Consider the following 26,588-nt stretch of genomic DNA (forward strand, 5'->3'; position numbering starts at 1 on the left):
TTGATTTACTGTATTTAGGATTTTTAGAGATAGTCTGGGAAAAAAGTCTATTATCAAAACAGGGCGGAAGTAGATTGATTGGTCGTCTGCTGTGATTGTGCAGCCGAGCGGAAAACGTCTGATCGAAAGAAAAAGAGCGAAACTAAACGAAGGTGCGCTCAACTAAAAACATAAATAGACATTAAGATTTTATCGACCATATCTGATTAAGGTAAGTCCTACATCTTAGATTTATTTCTATATATACATTAGTTATGTTTGTGTACAGCCTAGCATCGAAATTAATTTCTTTGCTTTTGGTTATTTTACTTTTCGGATGAGTATGCTAGGCCGGCTGACTGTGTGTGCTACTGGCTGCTGCTGCAGTGAGTGACTTTATTTTTTACGTGACCTGTACACACCTACTCCTCGAGAAACCACCTGTCCTCTAAATCTAGGGCTAGGCCTAACTAGGTAGACCTGCTATTAGTATTACAGTGATTTAAAAACTTCAACCACCTGCTTGTATGTCGAATCCAAATGTTAACTAGGCTATGCCTAAGATAACCTTTATCGTGGATATTGTAGAACAGTCACAGAAAAAGTGACAAATAATTATAAATCCCAAATGGATGATTTTAGTTTTACTAGCTAGGCCTAGGCCTACATACAGACATATTTCTATTTCCTGCACATTGTCCTGTTCGCGAATTTCACATATAGGCTTAGGCCTAGCCTAGGCCCACTCCATGTTCAATGTTTCTATTAAACGCCAAAAAAAGATAATGATAAAGAAGGGTTCAAAACTGTAATGAGTCTAATTTTTAATGCATTTATTGGTGAAATACACATTAAATTTCAATATATTTTGTCAATAAAAATTCTGTAATGTAATACTATATGTAACTACTGTACTGTATGAGCACCATAAACTATAAAATTACTGTACTAATATGATCGAGTATAAGTCCCAGGGTAGTGGGTTTATAAAGTACTTTTCATAACATAACATTTTGATTTACCAAAGAACGTCTTTAATTAGGAGATGGGATTATACTCATAATTATTCTGTACACAGTAAATGGGTAAAGTCCTTTTGAGGATAATGATTTGTACAGTAGTGCTTCTTCATTGATCTTGATTGAAGTTCAGAAACTTTGTCAAAAAACTGGCAAAACAAAAGATTTTCCCAAGAATTTTCCAATTTTTAAAATTCAAATTGTTTATTAAAATTGTATACTGTAAAAAAAGTTTTAAAACAATAAAAATGTACATGATTTCATTTGCTTGAGCCTACACTACAGTGAGTAGAGTACTACTGTACAGTACTTAGGCACTCAGGCATACTGTACTTTAAGATCAATAATTGGTCCATGAATGAATGATTCTAACTCATCTTATAAGATTAGCCATGCGAGTCTACCATAATTTCTCGCAATTTGTTTTCGATTGATTATCTGTGATCAATTGAAATCAATATTCAACTGTGAAGGAAATCAGATTGAAATTCACCAATTCATTGCAGATGCGACTAATTTGCCGCAATACTACAGTAGGCCTTATATGGTAGTTTTGATTATGTTTCAAGTAAAATTTGTAAAAATTTATTGTTGAATAAAAACATAAAATTCAACCATCTGATAATACTGTATGATAACAGCTTTTATTTTTCGATTAATTTTTTTTTACAAAAGAATAGGGATTTTACTTACTAATTTCAACTATTCCCCCACTGAAAGTGCTGATTTTCAACAAAATCATGTTAACACAAATAAAATCCTAAAAAGGATAAAAAAAACATGGGGGAAAGTATCGATAATTATTAAATTTGTCTATGCAAGCTGTCATATTTTGTACATTACCTTTAAAAATAAATATATTATGATTTTATTTCTTTTGCAGGCTAAGTAAAATTATTTTTCAAACTGCAGAACAATGCTTTAAGCTCTGTCTACCCTATCAAACTTTATCTGACAAAAAAATAATAAATATACAGTATATGACATGATGATGTCATATCACTACCATATTATTTGGGTATATCACCACCATATTTTGACACATCACACTGTTTTAGAAATGCCTTTGATTTCATTTTATTATTGATTTATTATATATATTTTTTTGTTGGCAGGCTATTGGAGCCAAATAGATTTACTGTAGCTGATTGTACTTAGTGTTTCCTTATCGGTGCTCCTCATATTCCACCCTTTCATTAATAATGGCAATGGACGAAGATAACGCGATGAGGTCAGAGCTGGAGGAGTTACAGCGTAAAGCTGACGCGACCACTGATGAGGTAAGAACAATGTTTATTGATCTTGGTTCACAAAGAAGTTATGTCTAGTTAAATTTCAACCAAGTAGGGATGATGTACGGTACTGGTTGAAATTTTCTTTCTCTTGTCATCCAAGTGTTGCTATAGCTTTTATTTCACTGACAAGCACACTTACACTACAGTACATAACTTTAAAATGATACAGTGCATATCCAGTATTAATTGAATAACAGTTAAATTGTAGATAATAATGCAAATCAGTAAAAAAAAAATCATACTTGATTGGCCATCTTAATTAACTAGACATTATTTTATGTGAACCATGGCATTATAATGTATGCCAATACCAATATAAGCAAAGTATAATGCCATGCGAGTACAAACAGCAAGCTACAATAGAGTGAATGGTTCACGTATACACTTTCAAGGTTGATTAAAATTGCTCTTTAAAAAGATATTTAATTAAACTGCAATAACATGTTCAATGTAGGCCTATTGTACTTTGTATTGTCAATACAAAGTTGTTATACCGGAGATACTGTAGGTATACAATTTACTGGGTGAGCATTGAAGAATCTCATTATTAAACGTACCAGTCGTAACAGAATTTCTCGGTATTTACGTTCAAATCTACAGTACAGTATAGCCATACAAATGTTTGGTGAACACCACCAAAATGCCAAATTCCAATCATAGAATCAATTGAAGGGAAAGAAAGAAATAATGGTACTCCTGTTTTTTGTTATGGACTGAAATGTGAAATAAAATAAAGTATATGAATATGAACTGTATTGATTCAATGTTTATTCTGCTAGTCATGTACAGTAGGCTATTGCCAACGTCTCTTTCGTTGTACTTTAAAGATAACATGTAAATGTAAAGAGTACACCACCTCTAGTACGTTTCACTGTTTTTTATGCGAGGGGGTATTAAACAATCAGTCTATGTTTGTGTACAGTTACCTTTACCAGTAAACATAGTCAAGTGGATGTTAAATATTAAATTCTATACACCTTAAGATGGATATCATAGCACTGATTAAGTGATGTCACTCTCCGGTCATTTAATGACAAAAGTACAGTACTGTACATGCTTACAGGGTATGCTGTTCTTTCTATGTTGACCATATTTGACCTTGTAGTATAATAATCATAATATTTGAGTATTAACCGAAATCATGCATGACGTCATTTTGGCAAAGTTTATGATATTTGATAAAGATCCAGTTGTTAAGGCAATTTAACTATAACCTCTTGTAAGTTTCACCAAACTGTAGATTCTGTAGCCAGGCCCTATAGGATTATATAGTTAGATCAAATACAGTATTACTACGGTACTGTATATTCATGGAGAAAGTATTTAAAATGAATTATTAGAATAATTTCTCCATGCTATATATTACCATATTATAAAAATTTTCCAGAGAAAAGGTGAAACAGTGTAATGTGTTAAATATGCGGTAGGAAGAATTTTATAAAAATGAAATCAAAATTAATTCTAACTATGAGAGGATACTGGAAGTAATGGCATAATGTCCTGTTGTGCCAATGTTAAATTTTTTAATTGTTTAATATCAGTGTCATCCCCTTTTGGAAAATGAAAAAGCCTTCCTTGGAACAATAAAAGCAGCAAAAAGCACAACACTGTATCCCCAGTTTGTTGAAATAATTATCTAATAAATAATATATTGTATTTATAAAGCTTGGTTCCCACTAGAACGTAACGCAAGGACGTAAACGCAACGCAAGCGTTTTAACCAATGACAAGCGAAGTTATAGACAGTTAGCAATCACAAGCGAATAAGCCATCGCTTGTGATTGGTCAATTCACTTGCGTTGCGTTACGTCCTTGTGTTGCGTCGCTAGTGGGAACCACGCTTTAGGTGCCCTTCCAAAAAAATTGACCAGAGCGCTGTACACACATCAAATGCATAAAATGATAAATCTTAAAATTACACTCATTAAAACTTGTGCAGCAATAGATACAAATATTACTAACTGTACCTGTACATGTCATCATGTAGGAGTAATATTAGATGTTGTGATTGATTTGAGACATTATGATGTTACTTAAGAAGATGTAAAATGCAACAAAATATATTAACATAATTCCATTGTTGAAAGCGTACAGTACTTAAATAGTTTAGTACAAAATGTGTAATCTTACAATATTTTAAAAATAAAATATAATAGTTAATTATATCTCAACCGTAATTGTAATAGTAAATAACAATGATTTACCTGATGTTTCGCCTATTATATTTTATTTGTAATACCAACCGAATGAATCTTTTTATTGACTTACAATATTTCTATTGTTCATCATGAGTAAATAACAGATTTAAGTTAAGTTAATCTGTATTGTCTATGATAATGTTGTGTGTGAAAGTGGGTTGGGTTGTTACACCATCAAGTACAGTACTAGTAAAATGTATTTTTTGTTCCTGGCCTACCTGAAAGGATATTAAACTATTGGTATAGCAAGTTTTTGTATTTTGTACAAAATATTCCATTTATTATTGTGACTATATCACTATATTATGTTCATCTTTATGCCTCATGCATACATGGCTATTTCTCAAGCATTCATAAAAAATATTCGGAAAAACATTATTTTGAAATTAACTTGCCTATTTTTGAGGAAAAATAGCCTAGGACTACATTTGAGCATAATTAGCCTAGGCCTATGTTTATTTGTATTTTGTGGTTGAGGTACTATTGTACAGGAAAGCCAAACTCAATTCGGCATAGACTTGAGGGCATATTTCACGATTATTTTGAGTTATTATAACATGGATACAATTTTAATTTAATGTCTCACGCATTGGCCACTGAAAAAGTTGGCATGTATATACTGTACAATACAGATTTGTTGTTCTTTATGATTTAATTTAATCACCAGAACTAGGCCTACTACAGTACGATTGTTTAACAACAAACATTAATTTCTTTCCTAAGATTGTATGCACTTATGTTGTAGTTGTACACATAATTTATTTTGAAATCGATAGTTTGGCTATAATTGCAGTAGGCATACTACTATGCTCATCATTCTTTTTTTTTTTCATCCTAATACATTATGTTAAGCATTAATAACATGTAGAATGTATCAATCTGTTCAGCTTATAGCATTATTAAACTTAGTTTTCTGCATATAATTACTGTACAATGATATAGATAAAGTACTGTAGTAATTATGCCTATAATATTCAATTTTTACTTATCACATGCTTGCTTACATAGTGCTGTGTATTCTCTTATTATTAATAATAGAGCTTGCTTTTAGTGTTTCCCTATATCATAATACACTGTACATATGTGTGTAGTATAAAATGCAAAGATCAGAATTCATGGACCAATCATTATGCAGTATTAACTCCTAGGAATAATGAGAAACAATGTCGTTCACGTTGCCATCTGTATACAGTAGCTAGTCATGCGCTAAATATACTACAGTTACTCCTATATTAATATTTATATTAAATGTACTGTGTTACACGTTAATATTAATAATAATAATAATAAAATTAGGGCAAATGTAATTTTTTTCCATTACTTACAACTATACCTGTAGAATAATCTATATAGGCCTAATTGTTAAATCAAAACTATGTTGAGGTATACAGTAAATCATGACTTCTTCTAAATATTTAAAGTTAATTAATCTTTAAACAGAATGCGAAATATTTATGCGTTTATAGCATTTCATATTCACAAGAAATGGAAAATGAAATAGCAGTAATTATTGACACCTGTTTGAACCATGGGATACATAATTACTCCATAACTACTAATAGCAATAGTGATTAACAATATTAATGTGTTTTTATCATGCATATTATATACTAGAGAAAACATTTTCCTCTGGTTTCGATTACAGTAGTTTTTGAGATCCAATATTATATACTGTATAACCGAAAAATTCAATATGACGGTGTACACAGTCAGTCTTTCGATTCACCCAGTATTTAGTATCAGTATCATTATCACTGATTATTACAGTAGTTATGTTGGTATAATCTTCAAAAATTGAATTTACATTAAATTTTGTTACTGTTGGCTTAAAAGAATGTATTGTCCCCCAAAACATGAAAAATAAAGAAAGATGAATAAACTCAAACTTTAATCATAGGCAATTTTGTAGTTTTTGAATAGTTATTAAAAATGAACTGATATTTCGCTCATTATAAAAAATACAAAATAAACGGTTACAGTACATCCATCAATCAATTTATTGTTCTTTAAATTACGGTTTTTAGGTAATTTTTTTAAAATCTAAATTTTGGTCAATGTGAATAATTACTACATGTGTAACAATATTACATTAAAATGGCCTTTTGAACATGAAATTTTGTTTTACCGTTACAGTATTTGCTGCAATCAGATCAACTTTTACTACTGTAGATTTCATAATGTTTGCCAATTGCTAATGATAATATAAATTTTACCACAACACTCAGTTGTATCAGTGTACCCGTACAATGCCATTAAATGTTTAGTATTTGGAAATAGATTTAACAGTGTAATTTTATGTTCCCATTTCAAATGTCAAATGATAATAAATTGTAACGTTTCTTTCTGGAAAGGTCACATGAATTTCACTGTAATTAAGAACCCTATCTATTGGTTAAAGGAATAATACATTTGAAGACACAAACACTGTATTAATATAAGATACAGTATAGTGCAATATGAAGAGCTTCTATTCATTGTATGAATAACTGTATAATGACTGATAGGATTGCTTCACGAATCAATGAGATTGAATTAAGGAAGCGTATCCATATTTCTAAACGTTAGTAGTAGTTTGTAACGCAAAGTCAGAACTAACGCTAATTCCGCGAGTTTGTGTATGAGATGAATAATAATATTAAACCATACTGTATATACAGTATATACTGTATCTTTTTAAGCTTCAGCAAAATTTAAATTAATAAATTGAACCAGTAGCGTTGGATGAGTGGAGTCTGTAATATTGACAGAAATTAGGTACATAGACTTGCCCCAAGTATGTAGTTATTATCTATCCACCAGTCGGGGTTTCGATTTTTGTCTGAAATACGAGCTAATATATTATACGTATGAAATGCCATATGTGCCAAAATATTTATAATTTTACTAATTTCGGTCTAGAATCTACTGTAGACTAACAGATGAGGTGCATACGGCTGAGAGGAGGAGTGGTTTCTGAAATGAATATTCTTGTCCCTATGGTAATGTCTGCAATGTAACATCAATTTTCTGCAGATACTACAGTAACTCTATGCAAGAGGAATAAGAATCATGGAGTTTACTCCATGATAAGAATAGACTTATGATCCCTTTCTTTCCCCTCTAAAATATTAAAAAGATTCACATTTATTTCCCTAGATTCTTCCTCGAGGGCTTTTCCATAATGACATAAATGAAAAATTATTGATCAGGTACCAGCACTTAATTAAAAGCGACTTTAGATGGCTTACAATATAGTTTCACACACTGTAGAATATGAATATATTGACATTTTAATCACTGTGAAAATGTTGAAAAAAAACTGAGTTTATGCTGCAAATTTGTAAAATATTGACTATGTTCAGATACAGTATATTTTGTAAATGTGTTTTGAATAATTTCTTGACACTAGTTTACCAAATCAAATAATCACTTCCTTTGAAATCTTAAATTACAAGAAGTCATTTGCACACTGATTGTACCGTAGATAACAGGTTTGTTATTTATGCATGACCGGCGGGATAAATTATGAATAATTATGATTACTTGTTATTACCTTATTAATATTTATTAGTGATAATGATAGTTAATAATTTGAAGAATGTACAGTTGTTTTTAAGATTATTGGTCATCTATGATGGAGGTATAAAATTGATACCGATATGGGTGATCTCTAGCTTACGTTTGGTTCAGGCTATGTCTAGTAACAGCATATCCTCCTAAAGCCTGTCTACACTATCAAAAATAGTTTTACAAAAAAAAGTGTGATGTGCCTAAATATGGTAGTGATATTCTTAAATATGGTAGTGATATGACATCATCATGTCCATATACTGTATGGGCACATCACATTTTTTTGTCACATAAATTGTAGACAGAACTTAAAGCAAGGCACATTATGCGTGTCATTGTCATAGTTACGTCTCTCATCTTGCCACATGACATTATTTACAATTTATTTTCATTTCATACTCGTGACAATATTAAACCAATTTTGTATTGTATTTTCTGACATAAACAGTATCATCCATTAGCCCATTTGTTTGAATAAAATAGAAAAAATTATTGTGGGTGTCCCATAATTTACCCGATCTTTCAAACATATTAAATAGAATCCTTATTACAGAGACATAATCACCACCCAATAAAATGTCGCCACTAAATCTTTTATATAATATAATGTATGGATTCAAAATAAAAACAAACAAACAAACAATAGGCGCTGACCAAGTTTTTAAACATAAATTTCCTCCCTTATTGGTTTCACAGGAAAGTTTTTCCTTTTGTGTTCTCCCAATTTAGAAATCAAATCTGGAAATTAAGCAAAGTACTGAATTATTGGTATACTATATATATACAGTATATCTATCTAATCTTTCATATAATATTGTACTGTACTTTGTCTGTCCAATTGGTAAAATATAGCCTTTGATTCCTCTTGTTCTATGTTTTTTAATGGCTAGCGTAGGCCTAACGTGCCACTAGGCCTACTGTATAATTTTCTTATTTACACCATTTTTAATACCGGTTTGAGCTAATTTATTCCTGTAAATCTTGCTGGCAAAACCTGCTTCAGGAGAACACTGCGGCCTTAATAGTGTTAGGTGTCCCCTAAATTAGAGTTCCCATAGGCACTACTGTATCTAGAAATGTGCAACATTTTGAATTTTAATTTACATTATCTATTCTATCATGGTTTTAGATTACATATATTAAACTATATAATAAAGTGAATTTGCACCAAAGATCTGGTTGATTGGCTATATTATTAAACACATATGATTCATTACTTTATTGTGTTTCATTAGCTTCGTTTTCACTCATGAATATTCATGATTTATGCAAATTAATAGCGTCAATAAGTTGTTAATTAATCTACTTGCGCAAAATGCTTTGTCTATATGTACAAGGATGATAAACTATACACCTTTAGGATAGAACTGAAAAGGTATATTATTCCAAATATTAAGTGTTCTTTAGGCGTCAGCTGGGCTATATTCATTTGCATATGTGGCTCCTTGCACCTACATTAGGGACTTTTACGCATCAGGACGGGACGCAGGTGAATAGAGCGTCTGTGTTCATCAGAGCGTAACATTTTTTTCTTTCGTGTCTAGCGATCGCCAAATGACCACTCTAAGTGCTGTTTACCATCCATATTATGTTCCTTAGTATGCGCAGAATGACTTTATGACTTGACAGTTGTATTACAGTAGTCATGAGGTGCATCATAAAAGAGAAATGATCATAAAAAATAATATCAAAATTAGAAATGGTGCTGTTCTAGTACAGTAGCTGTGGTGGCTTCTTCATTGATTAACTAACCTACCAGTTACAGAGAAGAAAAGAAAAAGGCTACTTAATTTGTTTATATTGTACTCTATACATCCATAAATTAATATAAATTAATTGATTTGGAGGTTTTAAGTTTCTGTTATTTTAAGGGAATAGCCTTTTACAGTTAGTACCTTAATAACATTGATTTATTTAGTTAATAAGATCATATTATCATGTAGTGTAAAGATATTTACCATGATCATCCTCAACATCATGTATATGATTATCTTATATATATAGTAGTCATCATCATCATTATCAATGTCATCATCACCATCATAATCATGGTTATCATCATTATCACTGTCATCATCACCATCATAATCGTGGTTATCATCATTATCACTGTCATCATCACCATCATAATCGTGGTTATCATCATTATCACTGTCATCATCACCATCATAATCGTGGTTATCATCATTATCACTGTCATCATCAGCATCATAATCGTGGTTATCATTATCACTGTAATCATCACCATCATAATTGTGGTTATCATCATCACTGTCATCATCACCATCATAATCGTGGTTATCATCATTATCACTGTCATCATCATCACCATCATAATCGTGGTTATCATCATTATCAATCACTGTCATCATCACCATCATAATCGTGGTTATCATCATTATCACTGTCATTATCACCATCATAATCGTGGTTATCATTATTATCACTGTCATCATCATCATCATCATCATTTTTATCATCATCATCATTATCACTGTCATCATCATCATCATCATCATAACTTCTACTTTTTGAGTGATATCTAGCTCTTTGAGGAGAAAGGGCTATTGTCGGTTTATCCAGGTAAGCTAAGCACGAAATAGACCATAACTTTCATACTGTTCTATGGTTATTATAATTTTATTCATAATCATATTTTAATAATTATAAACATATTGACCGATCGTTATCCTTTATTATCATACAGTACAGTACCAAAAAATGTTAATTATCATTATCATCCTCATCATAATACAGTAGTTCTCTACACATTGCATTATCTTCAGGATCATCACTCATGTATTGTTACCTCTATTCTTACCATTGTATGACAGTATTAATTGTGTGAAAAAAAAAATCATTCAAATTTTTACAGACCATTTATTTACAATTCCTACTACATTTTTTATTAAATAAATGCTGTAATGATTGATTTTTTAATTAAAATTAAAAAAGTATTATTATACCAATTATATTGTGACATTATTACTACCTGTATGGACATAACATTAGCAATTTATAAGTACTTTACAATAGATAGTTATAACATTGTTAAAAGCTGTGCATTGCAGACCTATATTTACAATATGTTGGCTTGTTAATAGCCATTTGATAGACTTACTTACTATTTGATACAGGCTTGAGTAAAGCCATTATACAATAATTGCTAGATTCAACTGTTTACACAGAGTGTGTGCGTCGATTGCTGTTCATTAACATATTGATTCTCAGAAAGAGTTGAAAATTCAAGTATAGCTTTAGTGTGTAGAGTACAACTACCGTACCTCCTTGTTGTTTTAAGGATGGGGAGTGCCACCTACATAAAAAATAATCTTTTTAGTACATTTCGATAGACAGTTAGTACAGTATACTAAAACTATCTAGGTACAGTAGTAGTAGGTTGAATTGATGATATTTGATGTTTTTAAGGGAAATTGTAATTTTAGTGGTATTGTCCACAGTAGTCAATAGTGGTCGTTCTAGAAATTGAAGTTGGGGCCGACAGTAGGACCTTTAAACATTTTAAACTGAAGTTTACCCCACTGTAATGTTCTTTGTTTTGCATTATAATATTCCAAGTTTAGGGCTGGCCTCACCTTGAATAAGCCTATGATTATTATTAATCTATGTACACAGAAATTTGGGCAATATTGTGGGATTTTCACCAGTCTTACTACTAGTCGAGTTTGCGGTTTCATACGTGGGAAAGGGCCCCAGTGATGAAAGATGACAGAAGTTAGGGTAGAACCAATGCAAAATGCCATATATTTTAATACTTATAATAATTATTAGCGTAATGTTATTTTGTTACAGTTTTAAATAATATACATTTTTTTTCCTCTTTTTTTTTTCCTCATGAAGAAGAACACCTTTGGGGGTGATACAAGCTTTTCATGTCAAATTAAAGTGTTTATTATAATAATATTATTATTATTATATAATGAATATTACTAGTTTTAGAGGCGGTGAATGGAAACCAGCGTTTAGGAGTTTGACCTCAAATACACAAGGTGACGGCATTCATGGATTACCACAATAATTATCTTGTGTGAAAAGGGTCACTCACTTTCTGATATCAGTTTTGAATCTTGATGAGGACTTTATGTTGTTGTTTGTAGGGGAGGATGTAGGGTGAAAATGAACTATGATGATGTAATAAATAATGATACTATGAACTACAATAAATTACATAATCCCAACTTGTATTTAGGCTAAATTTGACACAAGACGTTGGTCCATTATATCGTTGTGCAATTTTACGTGGTCTCTCAATATTTTTCTTATCATTTTCAGTAAAGTATTATTCAAAGTATTTTATCTTTTAGCATTGGATGTTTTTATGGTAACTTTACTGAAAATGATAAGAAAAATATTGAGAGACCACGTAAAATTGCACAACGTATTATTAAAGCTGATCTAACGCCTTGTTCATTTATCTATGAAAAGAGTATTTTAAAAAAAGTAAACAATATTATGGAAGACCCCACTCATCCGTTACATTACTGTTATAACTTAAATAGATCAGGTATTAGGCTACGACCTCCAAGAGCAAATCTTTGTAGAACTAGAAAATCCTTCGTTGTAAATAGTATTCATATTTTTAATTCTAATGTAAGACGATAATGCAATTTTTAAATAGTTTTACATTTTTAACAGTATTTTTAACTTTTTATCTTGTATTTTTAATCTGTTATAATACTGCACGTTTTAAATTGTTGCAATATTGTTGTTTTAATCTACCCAGCAAAGTGAATTTCCATTTTTATGGACAAATAAAATTTCTTGAATCTTGAATCTTGAATCAAGATTAATACCACCCCTTTAAAATTTCCACCAAACGTCACATCTTGTCTCCCTGGGACTTCTGTATACTTATTACTATTATTTATTTATTTTTTTTAATTACTCATTATTTTATTAAAAAGTATTGGAAGTTATAGAATAATAATAAATATAGTACTTTTAAAGAAAACATGAGTACACACTTTCCTATGAAACAATCTCGGGAAAAATGTTAACACTACGGCTACGCCATATTCAGGGGACTCCTCAATTAGGGAGACACTTATTGGGTCCCAAAGGTGTTCCCTTAAACAGTGGTTATACAGCGAAATAAAAAGGAAATTGTAGAACATTCACAAAGAGTTCCAACCACCAAGTTAACAATTTCTGATGGTAGGTTTACATATTTTGTTACGGATTTATGGCATAGCGCTAGTTTTTGTTGCTCTTACGCACTCTATATTACCGTACGTCATCGCAAAATCGGGAGAGTTGTAATGTCTGCATTCAGATTCAAGTAAAATATTGAATTTAGTCGTGTATGTTATGTAGTACAATTAAGCTACAAAGCATGTCAGACTCAGAGTGGAGGTGAAAATGTGTAATTTAATGCCATATTATTTACATAGTCAATACAGCAATTGTGTTCCAACTCCGAAATTAAATTCTCAACATTCGATATGCATACAACTATTAGTGAGTAAAAGCACTATTATGTATTTTTAAAGTGAATATTAATAAAATATCGTTTGAACATTTAATTAAGAAAACATTTTACATTAATGTATGAATCATTATTGATTCAAATATCTAATTTTTTAACACTGAAGATCAATCATGATTTATCACATTCTTCATCACTTTCTTCATAATACAATACATCAAGTTTTTACTGTATTTTCAAAAAAACTGTAGGCCTACTATTAAAGATGTATTTTCCCCCAAAAACATGAAAAATGAAGATTAAATTAAGACTTTGAATAGGTTATCTTGTTGTTGTAATCAAGATGTTTTCACTTATAAAATATATGGTTAAATTCAACCAAAAATCCATTGGCAGGCAGACAATTTGGCTATTTTTTGCTTTAAATTACAGCTTTTTCAGGTAAATACTTTTTTTTTCATCCAATTTTTGGTGAAAGTGAATAATTATTATGTTAAATTAAAATGGCTATTCAACAAAAAAATTGTTAAGAATTATTTTATTATTATTTTTTTTAAATTTTTAAAGTTGATTAAAAAACTGAAATTTTGGTCCACATAATTGAATAGCTATAAAATTCATATATTATTATTGTATCGATGTGTTTGGAATGAATTAGAATAAATTCATATTCTAAAATAAAAGGTATATTTCTATCTCAGTTTTTAGGTGATAATATTAATCAGTGCTTTTAAATTGATTGGAATTCACAATTTTCTGCTCCAAGCCAATACTAATATAAACATAATATTCATACAGCTTGCTCACTGTTTTTGAATGCAGAAAATCGGCATTAATATCATACGTTTATAATAACACTAACTATCTAATATGATTTTCACATTACATATGTTACAACTTGTGAGTTGACAACTCAGATCTCTACCTCAGTGTGTTTTTCTTCCGTCCTCAAGATATTTTCTTTCAAATTTGTGTTCACACTACTGAAACCTATTTACAACTTCTTAAGTCCTGTCTACACTATCAAACTTTATGTGAAAACAAATGTGATGTGCCCATATATGGACATGATGATGATGTCATATCACTACCATATTTGGGCACATCACACTTTTTTTGTTAAACTAGTTTGATAGTGTAGACAGAGCTTTAAGGGTCTTTCACACCTGTTCCGGCACGGTTCCGGTCCAGCGGCGGAAAATCCAATCGAATTTCAATGTTTCGTTTTCATGCGTCTACGCGCATATTGATTGGCGTATAGCCTTGTGGAGCGTTGTGAAAACGAAACATTGATGTTCGATTCGCCGAATCGGAACCGTGCCTGAACAGGTGTGAAAGACCCTTTAGACAAGTTACCTTCCAACTTGTCATTTTTGCATTTGAACACAGAAAATACTGAACCACAATGAGCATGTACAGTATAAGCTACAGTATAATAGGTGTTTTGTGTTATTCAGCCCATGTTAATTAGTTTTAATAAAGGAGGTGGTAATGTAAGCATAGAGTAATACATTTTCCATGGTATTTTGATGGTAATTCAATATCGTGTGTCTATAAAACTACAAAATATGATATATACAGTAATATTGAATTATTCAGCAGTTTTATGGTTCTATTGACTTCACGGTTATATTGATGTTCATAATTGAATTCAGAATTTATAAAATTCAATGCTTGTTTAGTGGAAAAATTAGCCTAAAAGTCAACATTTCTTGTTAAAACAAACTGAACAGAGGGTGTTATATTCACGTAATTGATTCAAATATTTTTGTACCCAATTTTACGGTTATAAAGTTTTGTGAAATGTTTGTTTTTGTGTGCACTCTGACTGTGTATATCAATTCAAAAGTCAATTTTTTGTTTGTACCTGTACCATACATACAGTATCCATACTAAAAGGTCAAGTCCACCCCAAATTTTGATATTTAATATGCTACTGTATCAGTACAGTACACATTACTTTTTTCTCTATAGTAATATTAATAAATAGTACCTGTATTACTACTGTATATTTAGTTAAAAAATGTCTTTAAAAAATATCTTCAGTTGGAAAAGCGGTATACATTAAAAAATACAGGGCATGAAATATTAAAAAGATAAATGCTAAAATCCGTCGGGTTGCATAAAAATAAAGATAGTCATTACTTTATTTAACAAAGGAATGAGGGTGCTAAAGCCTGTTTATCCCTGCATAAATCCGCGCCTGCATAGAAAATAAGCATGATGCTGCTAGTGTACAGTAACTAGATTAGAAACTTATCTCAATGAAATCATTTCTTTCTAATGTAATGTAAAATTTGTAAAGCGCTTTTAACTATCAGATTGTCCCAAAGCGCTTTAAATAAAAAATGTGATTGAAAGAAAAAACAAACTGTTGTACCTTATTTAATTATTTAGCGTATTTAGAGTGTGAACGTCACAGTTTTATTTTAATATTAATTACACTATACTAACTGTATTAAAATTTGCGAAAGGTCTTATCTTCAACAAGACACGCAATCATCGCATTACGTCTAAGTGTTAATGAAGCTGTAGTAACAGGCTTCATATCTCAGCATAATAATAACGATTGCATACTACAAGTCCTATATTGCTTTGCCTCAATCAATATTCCAGATTTAGTATCATTAATATAAGCTTACTGCTTCTTACCTATCATGTTACTTGTCTAGAAAGTGACATGATTTCATGACAAATATCGCCTTATAAGGCAAGTCATTACTGTGCGATATCATTATTGTATTGTTTGTTGTAGGAAAATTTACTTGTTTTCTTACTTTAGTTAGTAGTTTTAGTCACTGTAGGTTTATAGTACATAAATATCTAGCCCAAACAAAATTTCCAACACTATGCATTGATACTATATTATCTAGGAAGAAAGACAGATTGACTAGCCTAGAGCATTTATAAGACATTTTATCTAGGCTAGTATAGTAAAATTTGTAGCCATCCAATCTGTACTAAATCATTTTATGATTCGTGAAATTATCCGCTTCTTTTTTCCGATCCATCGCCAGCTTCTCTTTTAGTCCTGCTTTTCTATTTCAGTATTGCTTATTTTGTTGTATTATTTTGTGTGCTTCATTTTAAAGTCATCTGCTTCTTTATTTTAGTCTGTCATTTAGTTTAGCCCATCGCTTATTTTAATCTGTAATCTATTTATTAGTCCATCTTATCCTTTTTTTAGTCCATCTTATTCTTTTTTTAGTCCATCTTATTCCTTTTAAATCTGTCTTATTTATTTTAATCCATTTCTTTAGTCCATCTCTATTTTAGTCCATCTTCTCCATTAGAAACATTAATTGACCAAGAGGCTATATTGTGTTTATTGGGACATACAATTTAATAGTATAACTTTATATAGTACATCACATAGGTACTTTCCTTAATTGTCCGAAATTGATTTCTACAGTATATTGGGAAAAACATTGTATCTTGTCAGGAAAATAATGCATTTTCAAAGTAAAGATGATCATTAATATTCATTTCCATATCACCATTATTTATAAAAAGTATTGTAACATAAAATATTCAAAAATATGAAAAATGATATCAAACCCAAACCAAATATAAAAGAAATTAAATAACATTAAACAATATAATGTCTATCATTCATGCACGACTTAAAATAAACACAAATCAAATAATCCTATGGTATTTAAAACTGCTATGTGACCAGTCAACATTATTATACTGCAGGTACTGCAGTAGAATTAGCCACATAGACCCGTATTCATGAAAGGGGACTATCTTTAGTCCTGGACAATCCTTAGTCCTGGACTATCTAGTCCAGGACTGACTTTCTTAAACCTACCCCTTGGATGGACTATCTTTTGCAGGTTTTAGTACAGGTTTAGTCCAGGACTAAAGATAGTCCCCTTTCATGAATACGGGCCATAGTTAGCAAGCATTTGTGTTTATTTCAGTGACTGATATATTATACACATATGGAAACAAACTAAATTCATATTGTAGTTTAAAATGTAGTTACTGCAGTAACTGCAGTAGAATGGTTTTGACATGATCCCTAATGTTTCTTCACATCATGCACATAACTGAATGTTGTGTGGCAAACTAGGTAATGTACAAAACATCCATTAACATGATAACATACTTTATAATACTACACTCTCAGTGTAGGTATTATGATCATATTAAAGCTACGCGTAATGTACCTTAATTTGAATGTTTCATATCATTATAAATGTCTGATTTTAATATTATAATTACTAAATGTGAATTTAATATTTATTCTTATTAGATAGTATACTGAGTATTTAAGAAAATGTTTATTTATTATCCTAAATGATCTATTCAAACAGGTGTGTAAAATACTAAAGCATAATTTAAAAAAATAATTATTATCAATGCACATACAGGGGGTTTTGAAGTGCCGGCCTTTTCACACTAGAGATAGCAGCTGTAATGCTTTTTAGATAAATCCTACCTAGGCAAAAGGCAAAATATAGCATAAAACAAGCTTTTCTAAAATAGATAAAAGTTAATTTTCAATCGTCCCCAGCAGTCCATAATGATGAGGAAAAAAAAATTGTATTGTTTTAACTATCTTTCTTCTCGTTATGAATTTTGTATTGTATTATTTATTTTGTATATTATGAAGGAAATAAATGTTATTATGAAATGAAATGAAATAGTATGCTCCATTTTAAGGGAAAAAAGAATACATGCGTAACTGTTTTGCATTTTATGTAAAATATGGATAAAAAAAAAAATGTGTGACGAATTTGTGACCACACATGTGTTTGTGGTAAATGCTTGTTTCAATCAAAATCACTTTGAAATGCCCCACACGATGCGCAAACTAATATTATTTACACATTTACATTTTTATTCTAACTATAAGATAGTATTATTAAATAACCTGATGTTTTCCTTGTATTTTCATTTTCATTAATAGGGGATTATTTTTTTTGCGATTCGCTACGGCATGATTACAGATACAGTACATTGTACGACCATCCTTACTGATTATGCTGGAGTAAATCTTGCTTATATAATAGAGTCTCTCAACCGCGACAACACCTCATTAAATTAATAGAGGGCAGCAGATAGCTGACTGTGAATCTTATGTTATTACACATGTTTTATGGCCATCCCTAATTAAGGTCCGTAAATCATCTCTTTTAAATTTAAATCCTTAAAATAAATTGAGTCTCTCAACTGTGGAAACAATTCCTAATACTTAGATGGCAGCAAATAGCTTATTTCTGTTTTTATTTGCTATCATAATATAAATAACATTTATTTAGCAAATGTAATCTATAGAATAGAAAAAAAAGTACAAATTGTATAAAATATGATAATAAAGGGAAAAAAAAGTAAAATACCAAACCAGCCAGAATTGTAGACATTTTCATAATCAAATTTAGATAAAACTGGACTTTTTGAGCATAAATACATCAAAGTTTTTAAAAATGCCAAAATATTTACAGTACAAATTTTATAAAAAATTCAAATTCAATTTTTTGCTAACATACTTTAACAAGATTAAATTAAATTATGCATACATACACATAATTTTATGTTTAACAAAAGAATTAAATCTTTCTGAACATTGATTTTAGAGGGCAATATTGTATTCTGTATAATATAATATTTAGTATTAACAACAATCTGATATCTATAGTTTATGTAAAAATAAAGTGGAAATAATACTCAAATGTAGCAAATTTTTACATATTTTACACGACCAATGTTTGGCATGGCAAAACCTGTTGAAACGAAGTATTTGATCTCTGTCCATAATTAATATATAGCGCCCCATATACAGTAATGTCCTAATTAGGACGTGGGAATTTAAGTTAATTAACATTGTGTTCTGGTATATTTACATAATCTCCTTCATACATGTTTGTATTCAAAGTAAGAGGCGTAGCTGGGGTTTCGTAGACAGCTGTAGTACCTCCTTCAATATCCCAATTTTCATAGATTGTTTCGTCAGCACCCTCATAAATTGGTTCATTTTGACCAGAATTGATGTAATTATTATTTGTTGGCAATGGCTTTCGAATATCATCAATCTCTTCATATATAGGTTCAGGATTTATTTTTTGAAACTGAGGCTTATTGAATGTATCGTCAAATTTTCCAATAAGTGATGAGACACTTTCTTTTTTTCCAATATTTTGTTCATATGTGTGTGGGCTTTCGTTTGATAGAATAGTCCCAGGTGGTCTGTCTTTTACTACCCCAGTGAGCATGTCCGTGTTACTGGAGGTTGAGATTGATGGAGTCGCTTCTAGATTTTGGTTAGGCTTTTTGCTTGAGTCTATGTCAACGTTGCTAAATCTTGTGTTTGAAGGTTTTCTAAAGTTTGCTTGAGGATCACTTACACCAGCATAATTAAGTTTTGTTATTATTTCTGATAAAGGTCGAGGACGGAAAGGGGTCGATTCTTCTGGATTTTGTATATAATTTGGTTCTCTCCTTGTAGGCATGTCAGTTGAAACTGGTCTGGAGTTTGGTTGAACTTGTGATACTTGTTGGGAGGGCAATTTAGTGCTGCTAGCAGTCAGTGTTGTTGTTACCGGCATGTTTTGGCTGGAAGGGGTCGAATGTTTGTATGGTGCTTTTATGGTCTCTTGTTTTGTTTGCTTAGTATCCACAACACTCGAATTAAAATTAAAAATAAGTGCCGATACAGGTGGAGCTGAGGTAATAGGTTCTGATGAGTTCATTGTGGGGATTCTTCCATCAGAAGTTGGTTTAGATGTCATCTGGTGTGTGATAAAACTATCACTGTATCGTCTATTGGCTGGTTTAATCATAACAGGAGGAGGTGGTTTTTTAACAGGTTTAGTCACACAAGTAGGTGTTATGGATGAAGTAGCAGAGACCAGAGTAGGAGATTCAGTGAAAGGTTGTGTTGCCGCTGATGTAGTTGGAATCAAAGGCATTGATGTAGGTGATGTTGCAGTTGTAGAAATAACCAGTGAAGTTTTTTCATTTTTGTCCTTGTATCCTAATTTGGTTGCCAAATTTGAAATCTCATCAGAGAAGGACAAGCGTTGGTTAGTCGGGTTATATTGTTTGGCCTCTGGGTTCTTTTGTAAAACAGGTGTAGATGATGTAGATGAGCCTAGGTTATGTGATTGTCCAATTGAGGTAGCCATCTGTGCAATTTGTTCATTAAATGGAATAATAATCGGTGACGATTTTTCTTGAGGCTGTTCTTTTTGTCCCATTGTGTTCTGGATAACCTTTTCATTTTCGTGTTCTGTTGGTTCTTCTTTCTTAATCTGCAGATTCTTTTGCTCATCTTTTATTTTATTGCTTTCTTTTTCTTTTTTACCCTTTTTCTTAGTAAAGCTCAACACCTTTTTCTTTTTTTCATTATTGAAACTAACTTTCTTTGGTTTTTCCTCCTCCTCCTCCTCCTTTTCATTGGGTGTTTTAAAGCCTTCTTTTTCAGATCCTGTTTGTTGCCCGACGTGAGAAGTTAAATTACTTTTCTTTTGACGTTTTTCATCCTTTTTGTTTGGTGTTTTATCACCCTCTTTTTCAAATTCTGTTTGTGAAGTTGATTTCTTTAAAGCAGAATTTTTTATTTTTTTGTTCTTTTTGTCTAGACTTCTTCCATCATGTTCATCAGACTCTGTTCTCATATCGCCCCTTATTTCAAATTCTGTTTTTTCATCACGTGAAGTTGACTTCTTTAAAGTATCATTTTGAGTTTTTTTGTTCCCTTTGTCTAGAGCTTTTCCAACATGTTCATCAGATTCTTTTCTCATATCGCCCCTTTTTTCAAATTTGGTTTTTTCATCACTTGAAGTTGACTTCTTTAAAGTATCATTTTGAATTTTTTTGTTCTTTTTGTCCAGACCTTTTCCATCCTGTTCTTCAGGTTCTAGTTTCTTTGACTCGCTATTCTTTATAGGTTTGGTATCAGGATAGTCATGTGATGTACTTGGAAGAATTTCGGTTACACCTGTGTTGCTCTCTACCGGGTCGTCGTCATCATAATCTGGTGGTGGGTAGGCTAGAGGATAAACTGTAGGTGTAGATGGCTCATCACTGTCCTCATCATCAAGAACAATGTCTTTCAGTTCATATTTGATGCATCTTGGGGTCAATAATGTTGTAGCTTTGAATGGATTTGAATCAAACTGGAAGACAACTAATGTAATACATGGCATTTTAATAACAATTTTTAGTAGATAGGAATTTTTAGTAATAGAAATCTGGCCATAAAGTTCTACTTCACAAACACAATACACAAAAAATACAGAGGTAGGCCTAAATGCACACTTCTACCAGTTACTTTAAACAATGACATAAAAAAGGTGAACCCCACTAACATGATGAGGCTTGGAGACAATGAAAGATGTTGACTATTTTAGAAAGTTGGCCAACAAACGAAAGGAATGGATAAACCTGGTAGAAAGAGTAAGCAAGGCAGCCCAGGCGGAGAAATCAGACGATTACTCGGCGAAGAGGCACTAAATAATAATAATAGTAGATACAGTAATTTGGATTTAAGTACAGTACATTAATATCTATTCTTATTAAAGTTAAAAACCAGTGTGTCATCAGCAAGTCAACCAATGACTACAGAATAATAAGACAGTATTTCAGAAGATAGATGGACAATTTACTTATCAACCTGTGTTTGGACATTCTCAGAAAACATGTTTTGATGTAATTGAATAAAAACTATATCAACATACAATCTCCTCCTTTATGACACCCTATTCAGGATACACCCTATGGAACACTTTACTGTGAAACCAATAAGAAGCAATATATGTTTCAACAGTATGTCCAATCCCCTATCCAAGGGAAACCTCTAATTTAAAGGGACACTGTTGGATTTCGAAGATGTCTCCTTAATTGGGGTTCTACCCTATTTAACAATTAATTTCTTACCTTTTTGTAATGTTTTTTGGTGAAAAACCATAAAGTTTTCAACTCTGCTCTGTACTAATGATTTGAATTTATCCCATTCTTGTTTGTTCTTTTTGTACCCAGCAGCAATGTCATATGTATCCGTTGAGGTTAGACGCAGTGCTTCCAACTCTGGTGAATCGGCTTCTATTTCTAAGTATACAGTGAATGTAGAAATTAGTTATAATGTTAAAAAGAAGCAGAAAAACCAGCTCAGCAATCCCTGAAAACCGGAAACTCTCCCAATACCAGACCATTTAAAAACACATTCCGAATACCAGACCATTTAAAAACACATTTCGAATACCAGACTTTCCTGAAAACCAGACATATTTGGCCAGCCTAAAAGTGTCTGGTATTGGGATAGTTGATTTGAAATTAAATTCAAGCATAGTTAGTTACCCCCTGGTAAGTTGGTAATCTACCCACCAAAACTAGTGAAAATTGGTCCATGAAGCTAACTTTTCCTGATTAAATGACTTAGCCTAAACAGGATCTTTCCATTGTCAAATTGAAAATCCATAGTATAGCACCCAGTGTCAGATCCAGAATATTGGGTGAGGGCCTAAAAATGGTGAAAAATGAGCTGAGCTTAAGTTGATGTCCTATCTTTTGCATTACAATTTGCGACAATTTAGGGGGCCCGTGGCCGGCTGCCCACCTGGTTCCGCCCGCCCCTTGCACCTTTCCTCATCTACTCTATCTATTATAAACAAATAATGTACCTGATGCTGTTAGTTTACAAGCCAATAAAAGTGTGATCCTTTGTTGAGTTTCAATTGTAATTTTATCAAATAATTTCTCTCTTTTGTTGCCATCTTTCTTAATATATTCAACCTGACCTCTGGAAGTCACTCTGAATGGAAATTGCTTTTTCTCCAGTGCATCATCCAGCGATTTGCATTTTGGATCTGAAAAAATGTTTATTCTATTTATTACAAATAAGACTGTGGCACAGTCAATTGTTCGTGTTTTGTTTCTATAGGCATGGGTGATATTTATGTGGCGGCTATTATTGGCATGAAATCAGCTCAATATTTATTTCATTATTACACCCTAGATCCTACCATTAGATCATTTATATACCCATTACAATACATCCTTATAACCAATAGATCCTTATCCCCATTACAACATTTCCTTCCAATAGATCATTATCCCTCCTTATCCTACCAAGAGATCTTTATCCTACAATTAGATCTTAATCCCATTAGATCCTTATCCCAATTAGATCTTTATCCTACCAATATATCCTTGTCCCATTAGATCCTTATCCTATTAAATTCTTATCGTACTAATAGATCCTTATCCCATTAGATCCTTATCCCAATTAGATTCTTATCCCAATTAGATTCTTATCCTACAATTAGATCTTAATCCATTAGATCCTTATCCCAATTAGATCCTTATCCTACCAATAGATCCTTGTCCCATTAGATCTTTATCCTACCAAGAGATCCTTATCCAAATTAGATCATTTTCCTACCAAGAGATCCTTATCCTAATTAGATCATTTTCCTACCAAGAGATCCTTATCCTAATTAGATCCTTATCCCATTTATCCCATTAGATATTTATCCCCATTAGATCCTTATCCTATCATTAGATCCTTATCCTACTATTTGATTCTTATCCCCATTAGATCTTTATCCCCCTTATATCCTTATCCTACTTTTATATCCTAATTCGCATTAGATATTTATCCCCATTAGATCCATATCCAACCATTAGATCTATTATTCCAATTGTGTTTCAGTACCTTTATAGATCGCCAGTTTTTCAACCATGCTTGATTGGTGTGGTATCATAAAGTAATCATTTTTTCCTTTTGCACACAAGGCATCCGTTGTGAATTCTTGGTTTACCCAATATACCTATTAAAGAGTTTATGATCAACCAGATCAACCATTGAATAATTTCAAATAAAATATAATAACAATGGTAACTCCAAGTAAAGACAACGAACAATTTGATAATGACTACAAAGTTTCAATCTATTTTCTAGGTTTTTATAGGTTAGTGACACTAGTTTCAACAAAAGAAGTTGATATTAAAAAGGCTTTTATATAAGTATTTATATGTTCAACACAATTGACTACATTTTGGGCATTATGTCATGCTTATGAATATTCTCACCTGGCATGACAAGCAAAATTGTTGTTAAAGTACATTTAAGTATACAGTGGAAGAGGAAATACTAGTAAAAATAACGTTTTTTGGTGCTGGTAGTGTTATATAGTCAAATGCCTTTTATTTACTAATAATGTTTACCATCGAAACGTATCATTTACAACAAAGACAATTGTGGTTACTGGCATTAAAGAACTAAAGAGTGACATTTTAAAAAGTATTTTTAATATCGCAAACTACCTGTATAGGAAGAACTGGTTAAATTATCATTTGTTAGAAAAAATAATTAAATGTGTTGTAGGAGGAAATGTCTTTTTTTTGCGGGGAAATAGTCCCCTCACTTTTTTATGGCAAACCCATGAAATGTGTATAAAGTGGCAACTCAGTACTGTCAATAAAGCTACATTCTCACTTGTTCTATTTCACACTCGCATTCAATTCTTTATAAGATTTTCTATTGTTTAACAACACAGCGCCATCTTCCCTTCCATGAAACAGGACAAGTATGAATGTAGCTTTACCCTTTTTGGGTTTTATTTTTTTTTTGCTTCTGGGTTGACCAGTATCTCTCCCTCTCTATCTCTCCCCTCAACATCCTTTATCAAATGCCTTCAGGATTTTTTCTAAGGACAAAATTACAACTCCACGCCCAAAGACTTGTAATAAGACTTTGTTTATGTAAAGCATCTTGTGTATATGTTTTGTGAACCTATGAGGGTCCCTAATGATCAGCAATTGCTGGATGGATCATCCTCAATAAATATGGTAAAAAAAAAAAATAAAATAAATAAATATTTTCCAACAAACCTGATCTTTTGAATTCTTGATTACTATTGGCATGGAAAACTTTTCAAAGATCTCAGTAAGTTTGTATCTTTTACCAGTCCATCGAAGATGATTGCTCGAAGGCTGGCTCATTATGATTCTGTCGGTTCCAAAAAATGGAGATATGGAAATAAAAACTAAAATAAATAAATATAATTCAATCTTAAACTCAAAACTTTTTATCGTTATTCTTTCTTTTTTAAATTTATAATTCTACTTTTCGTAGGTACAGTAGCTGAAAGATTCTTTCCTCTAATTTAGAACCGAAATGGAAACTAATTGGTTCATGGTTGGTTCGTCATTAATTTATTGTGCTTTTTATTGTAATTTTTGTATTTATATAAATTTGAAATAAAAACAAACATCACAACTTGATTTACAAGATTTTTTTAATTTCGCAAGGATGAGGACATCTACTGTACTTCTTAATAGTTAATAGCCCACTAGGACATTTGTCAAATTTTTACTTTTTACTAAAACATTGTATCCTGTGTTAGTATCATGTAGATGCATACTTATCTTATATTGTACTATACGCACAACTGTTAAAAGTGATCTACATAAATCCTATATTATTTATGATAACATTTTTATTACAAATTAAAAGCTTAAACTATATAAAAAAAGGCAACTATTGAGGGAAATTACCTTGTCCTTCCAACTCATCTGTCTTCTTCAATGACAAATTTTGATGTGGTGTATATTTTGTGTGTCGTATGAGGAAATAAAAATATCCTTTTGTGTTTTTGGTACAAGTGTTTGTCTGTTTACTAAGCAGTTGTGAGACCCTCTATTCTTTACAGTGAAGTATAATTTAACAATACAATTTGTCATAGCATTGAATCATAATGTCTGAATAGTCTTCCAAATGTTTTTCTTTGTGCCTGACGAAGCCTTTAAGATAGTTATTGTGTTATTCATTTGGACAAACTTCAAATAGTATGGTGAATACAAATTTTGTAATGCTAATGTTTGGAGATAATACATTTACTTGTGGAAGTATAATAACATAAAGACATACATACCTTAAATGTGCTGATTTATGAAAAGACCATAGAATTTTGAATGTTGTTATAGAAAAGTGTATAAAAAAAAAGGAAGTGATAGCTTCGTTTGATGCTTCTGTCCAATTTGTCTTGAGTTCGAATCCTGTCTCAAGTCGACCAGTTCAGTTCTATGTCGACTTAAGTCCACCTTTTTTACTTTTGGTAAAAATTGAAACAGTGGTATATAGGAGGAAACC

General features: G+C 31.4%; 2 protein-coding genes across 3 annotated transcripts in view; one reads left to right on the forward strand and one right to left on the reverse strand.

Annotated features, from left to right (window-relative positions):
- The first annotated feature begins 108 nt into the window (after positions 1-108).
- Positions 109-26,588, forward strand: part of LOC144852238 (synaptosomal-associated protein 25-like) — a 72,928-nt gene continuing 46,448 nt past the window's right edge. For both annotated transcript variants that reach the window (XM_078710012.1, XM_078710014.1), the window contains exons 1-2: positions 109-211; positions 2,114-2,278. In XM_078710012.1, the coding sequence (XP_078566138.1) occupies positions 2,201-2,278 (78 nt within the window). In that variant the 5' untranslated portion in view covers positions 109-211; positions 2,114-2,200. The remainder of the gene's footprint in view (positions 212-2,113; positions 2,279-26,588) is intronic.
- Positions 17,237-26,030, reverse strand: LOC144851728 (uncharacterized). Its single transcript, XM_078709323.1, has 6 exons — positions 25,994-26,030; positions 25,328-25,445; positions 24,150-24,264; positions 23,116-23,301; positions 22,373-22,543; positions 17,237-21,623 (listed from the first exon to the last, which is right to left on the reverse strand). The coding sequence occupies exons 2-6, from the start codon at positions 25,436-25,438 to the stop codon at positions 19,309-19,311; spliced, it is 2,898 nt and encodes a 965-aa protein (XP_078565449.1). The 5' UTR covers positions 25,439-25,445; positions 25,994-26,030; the 3' UTR covers positions 17,237-19,308.

The sequence above is a fragment of the Antedon bifida genome, chromosome 9 (genome assembly GCF_963402885.1).
Source record: "Antedon bifida chromosome 9, ecAntBifi1.1, whole genome shotgun sequence".
Lineage (NCBI taxonomy): Eukaryota > Metazoa > Echinodermata > Crinoidea > Comatulida > Antedonidae > Antedon > Antedon bifida.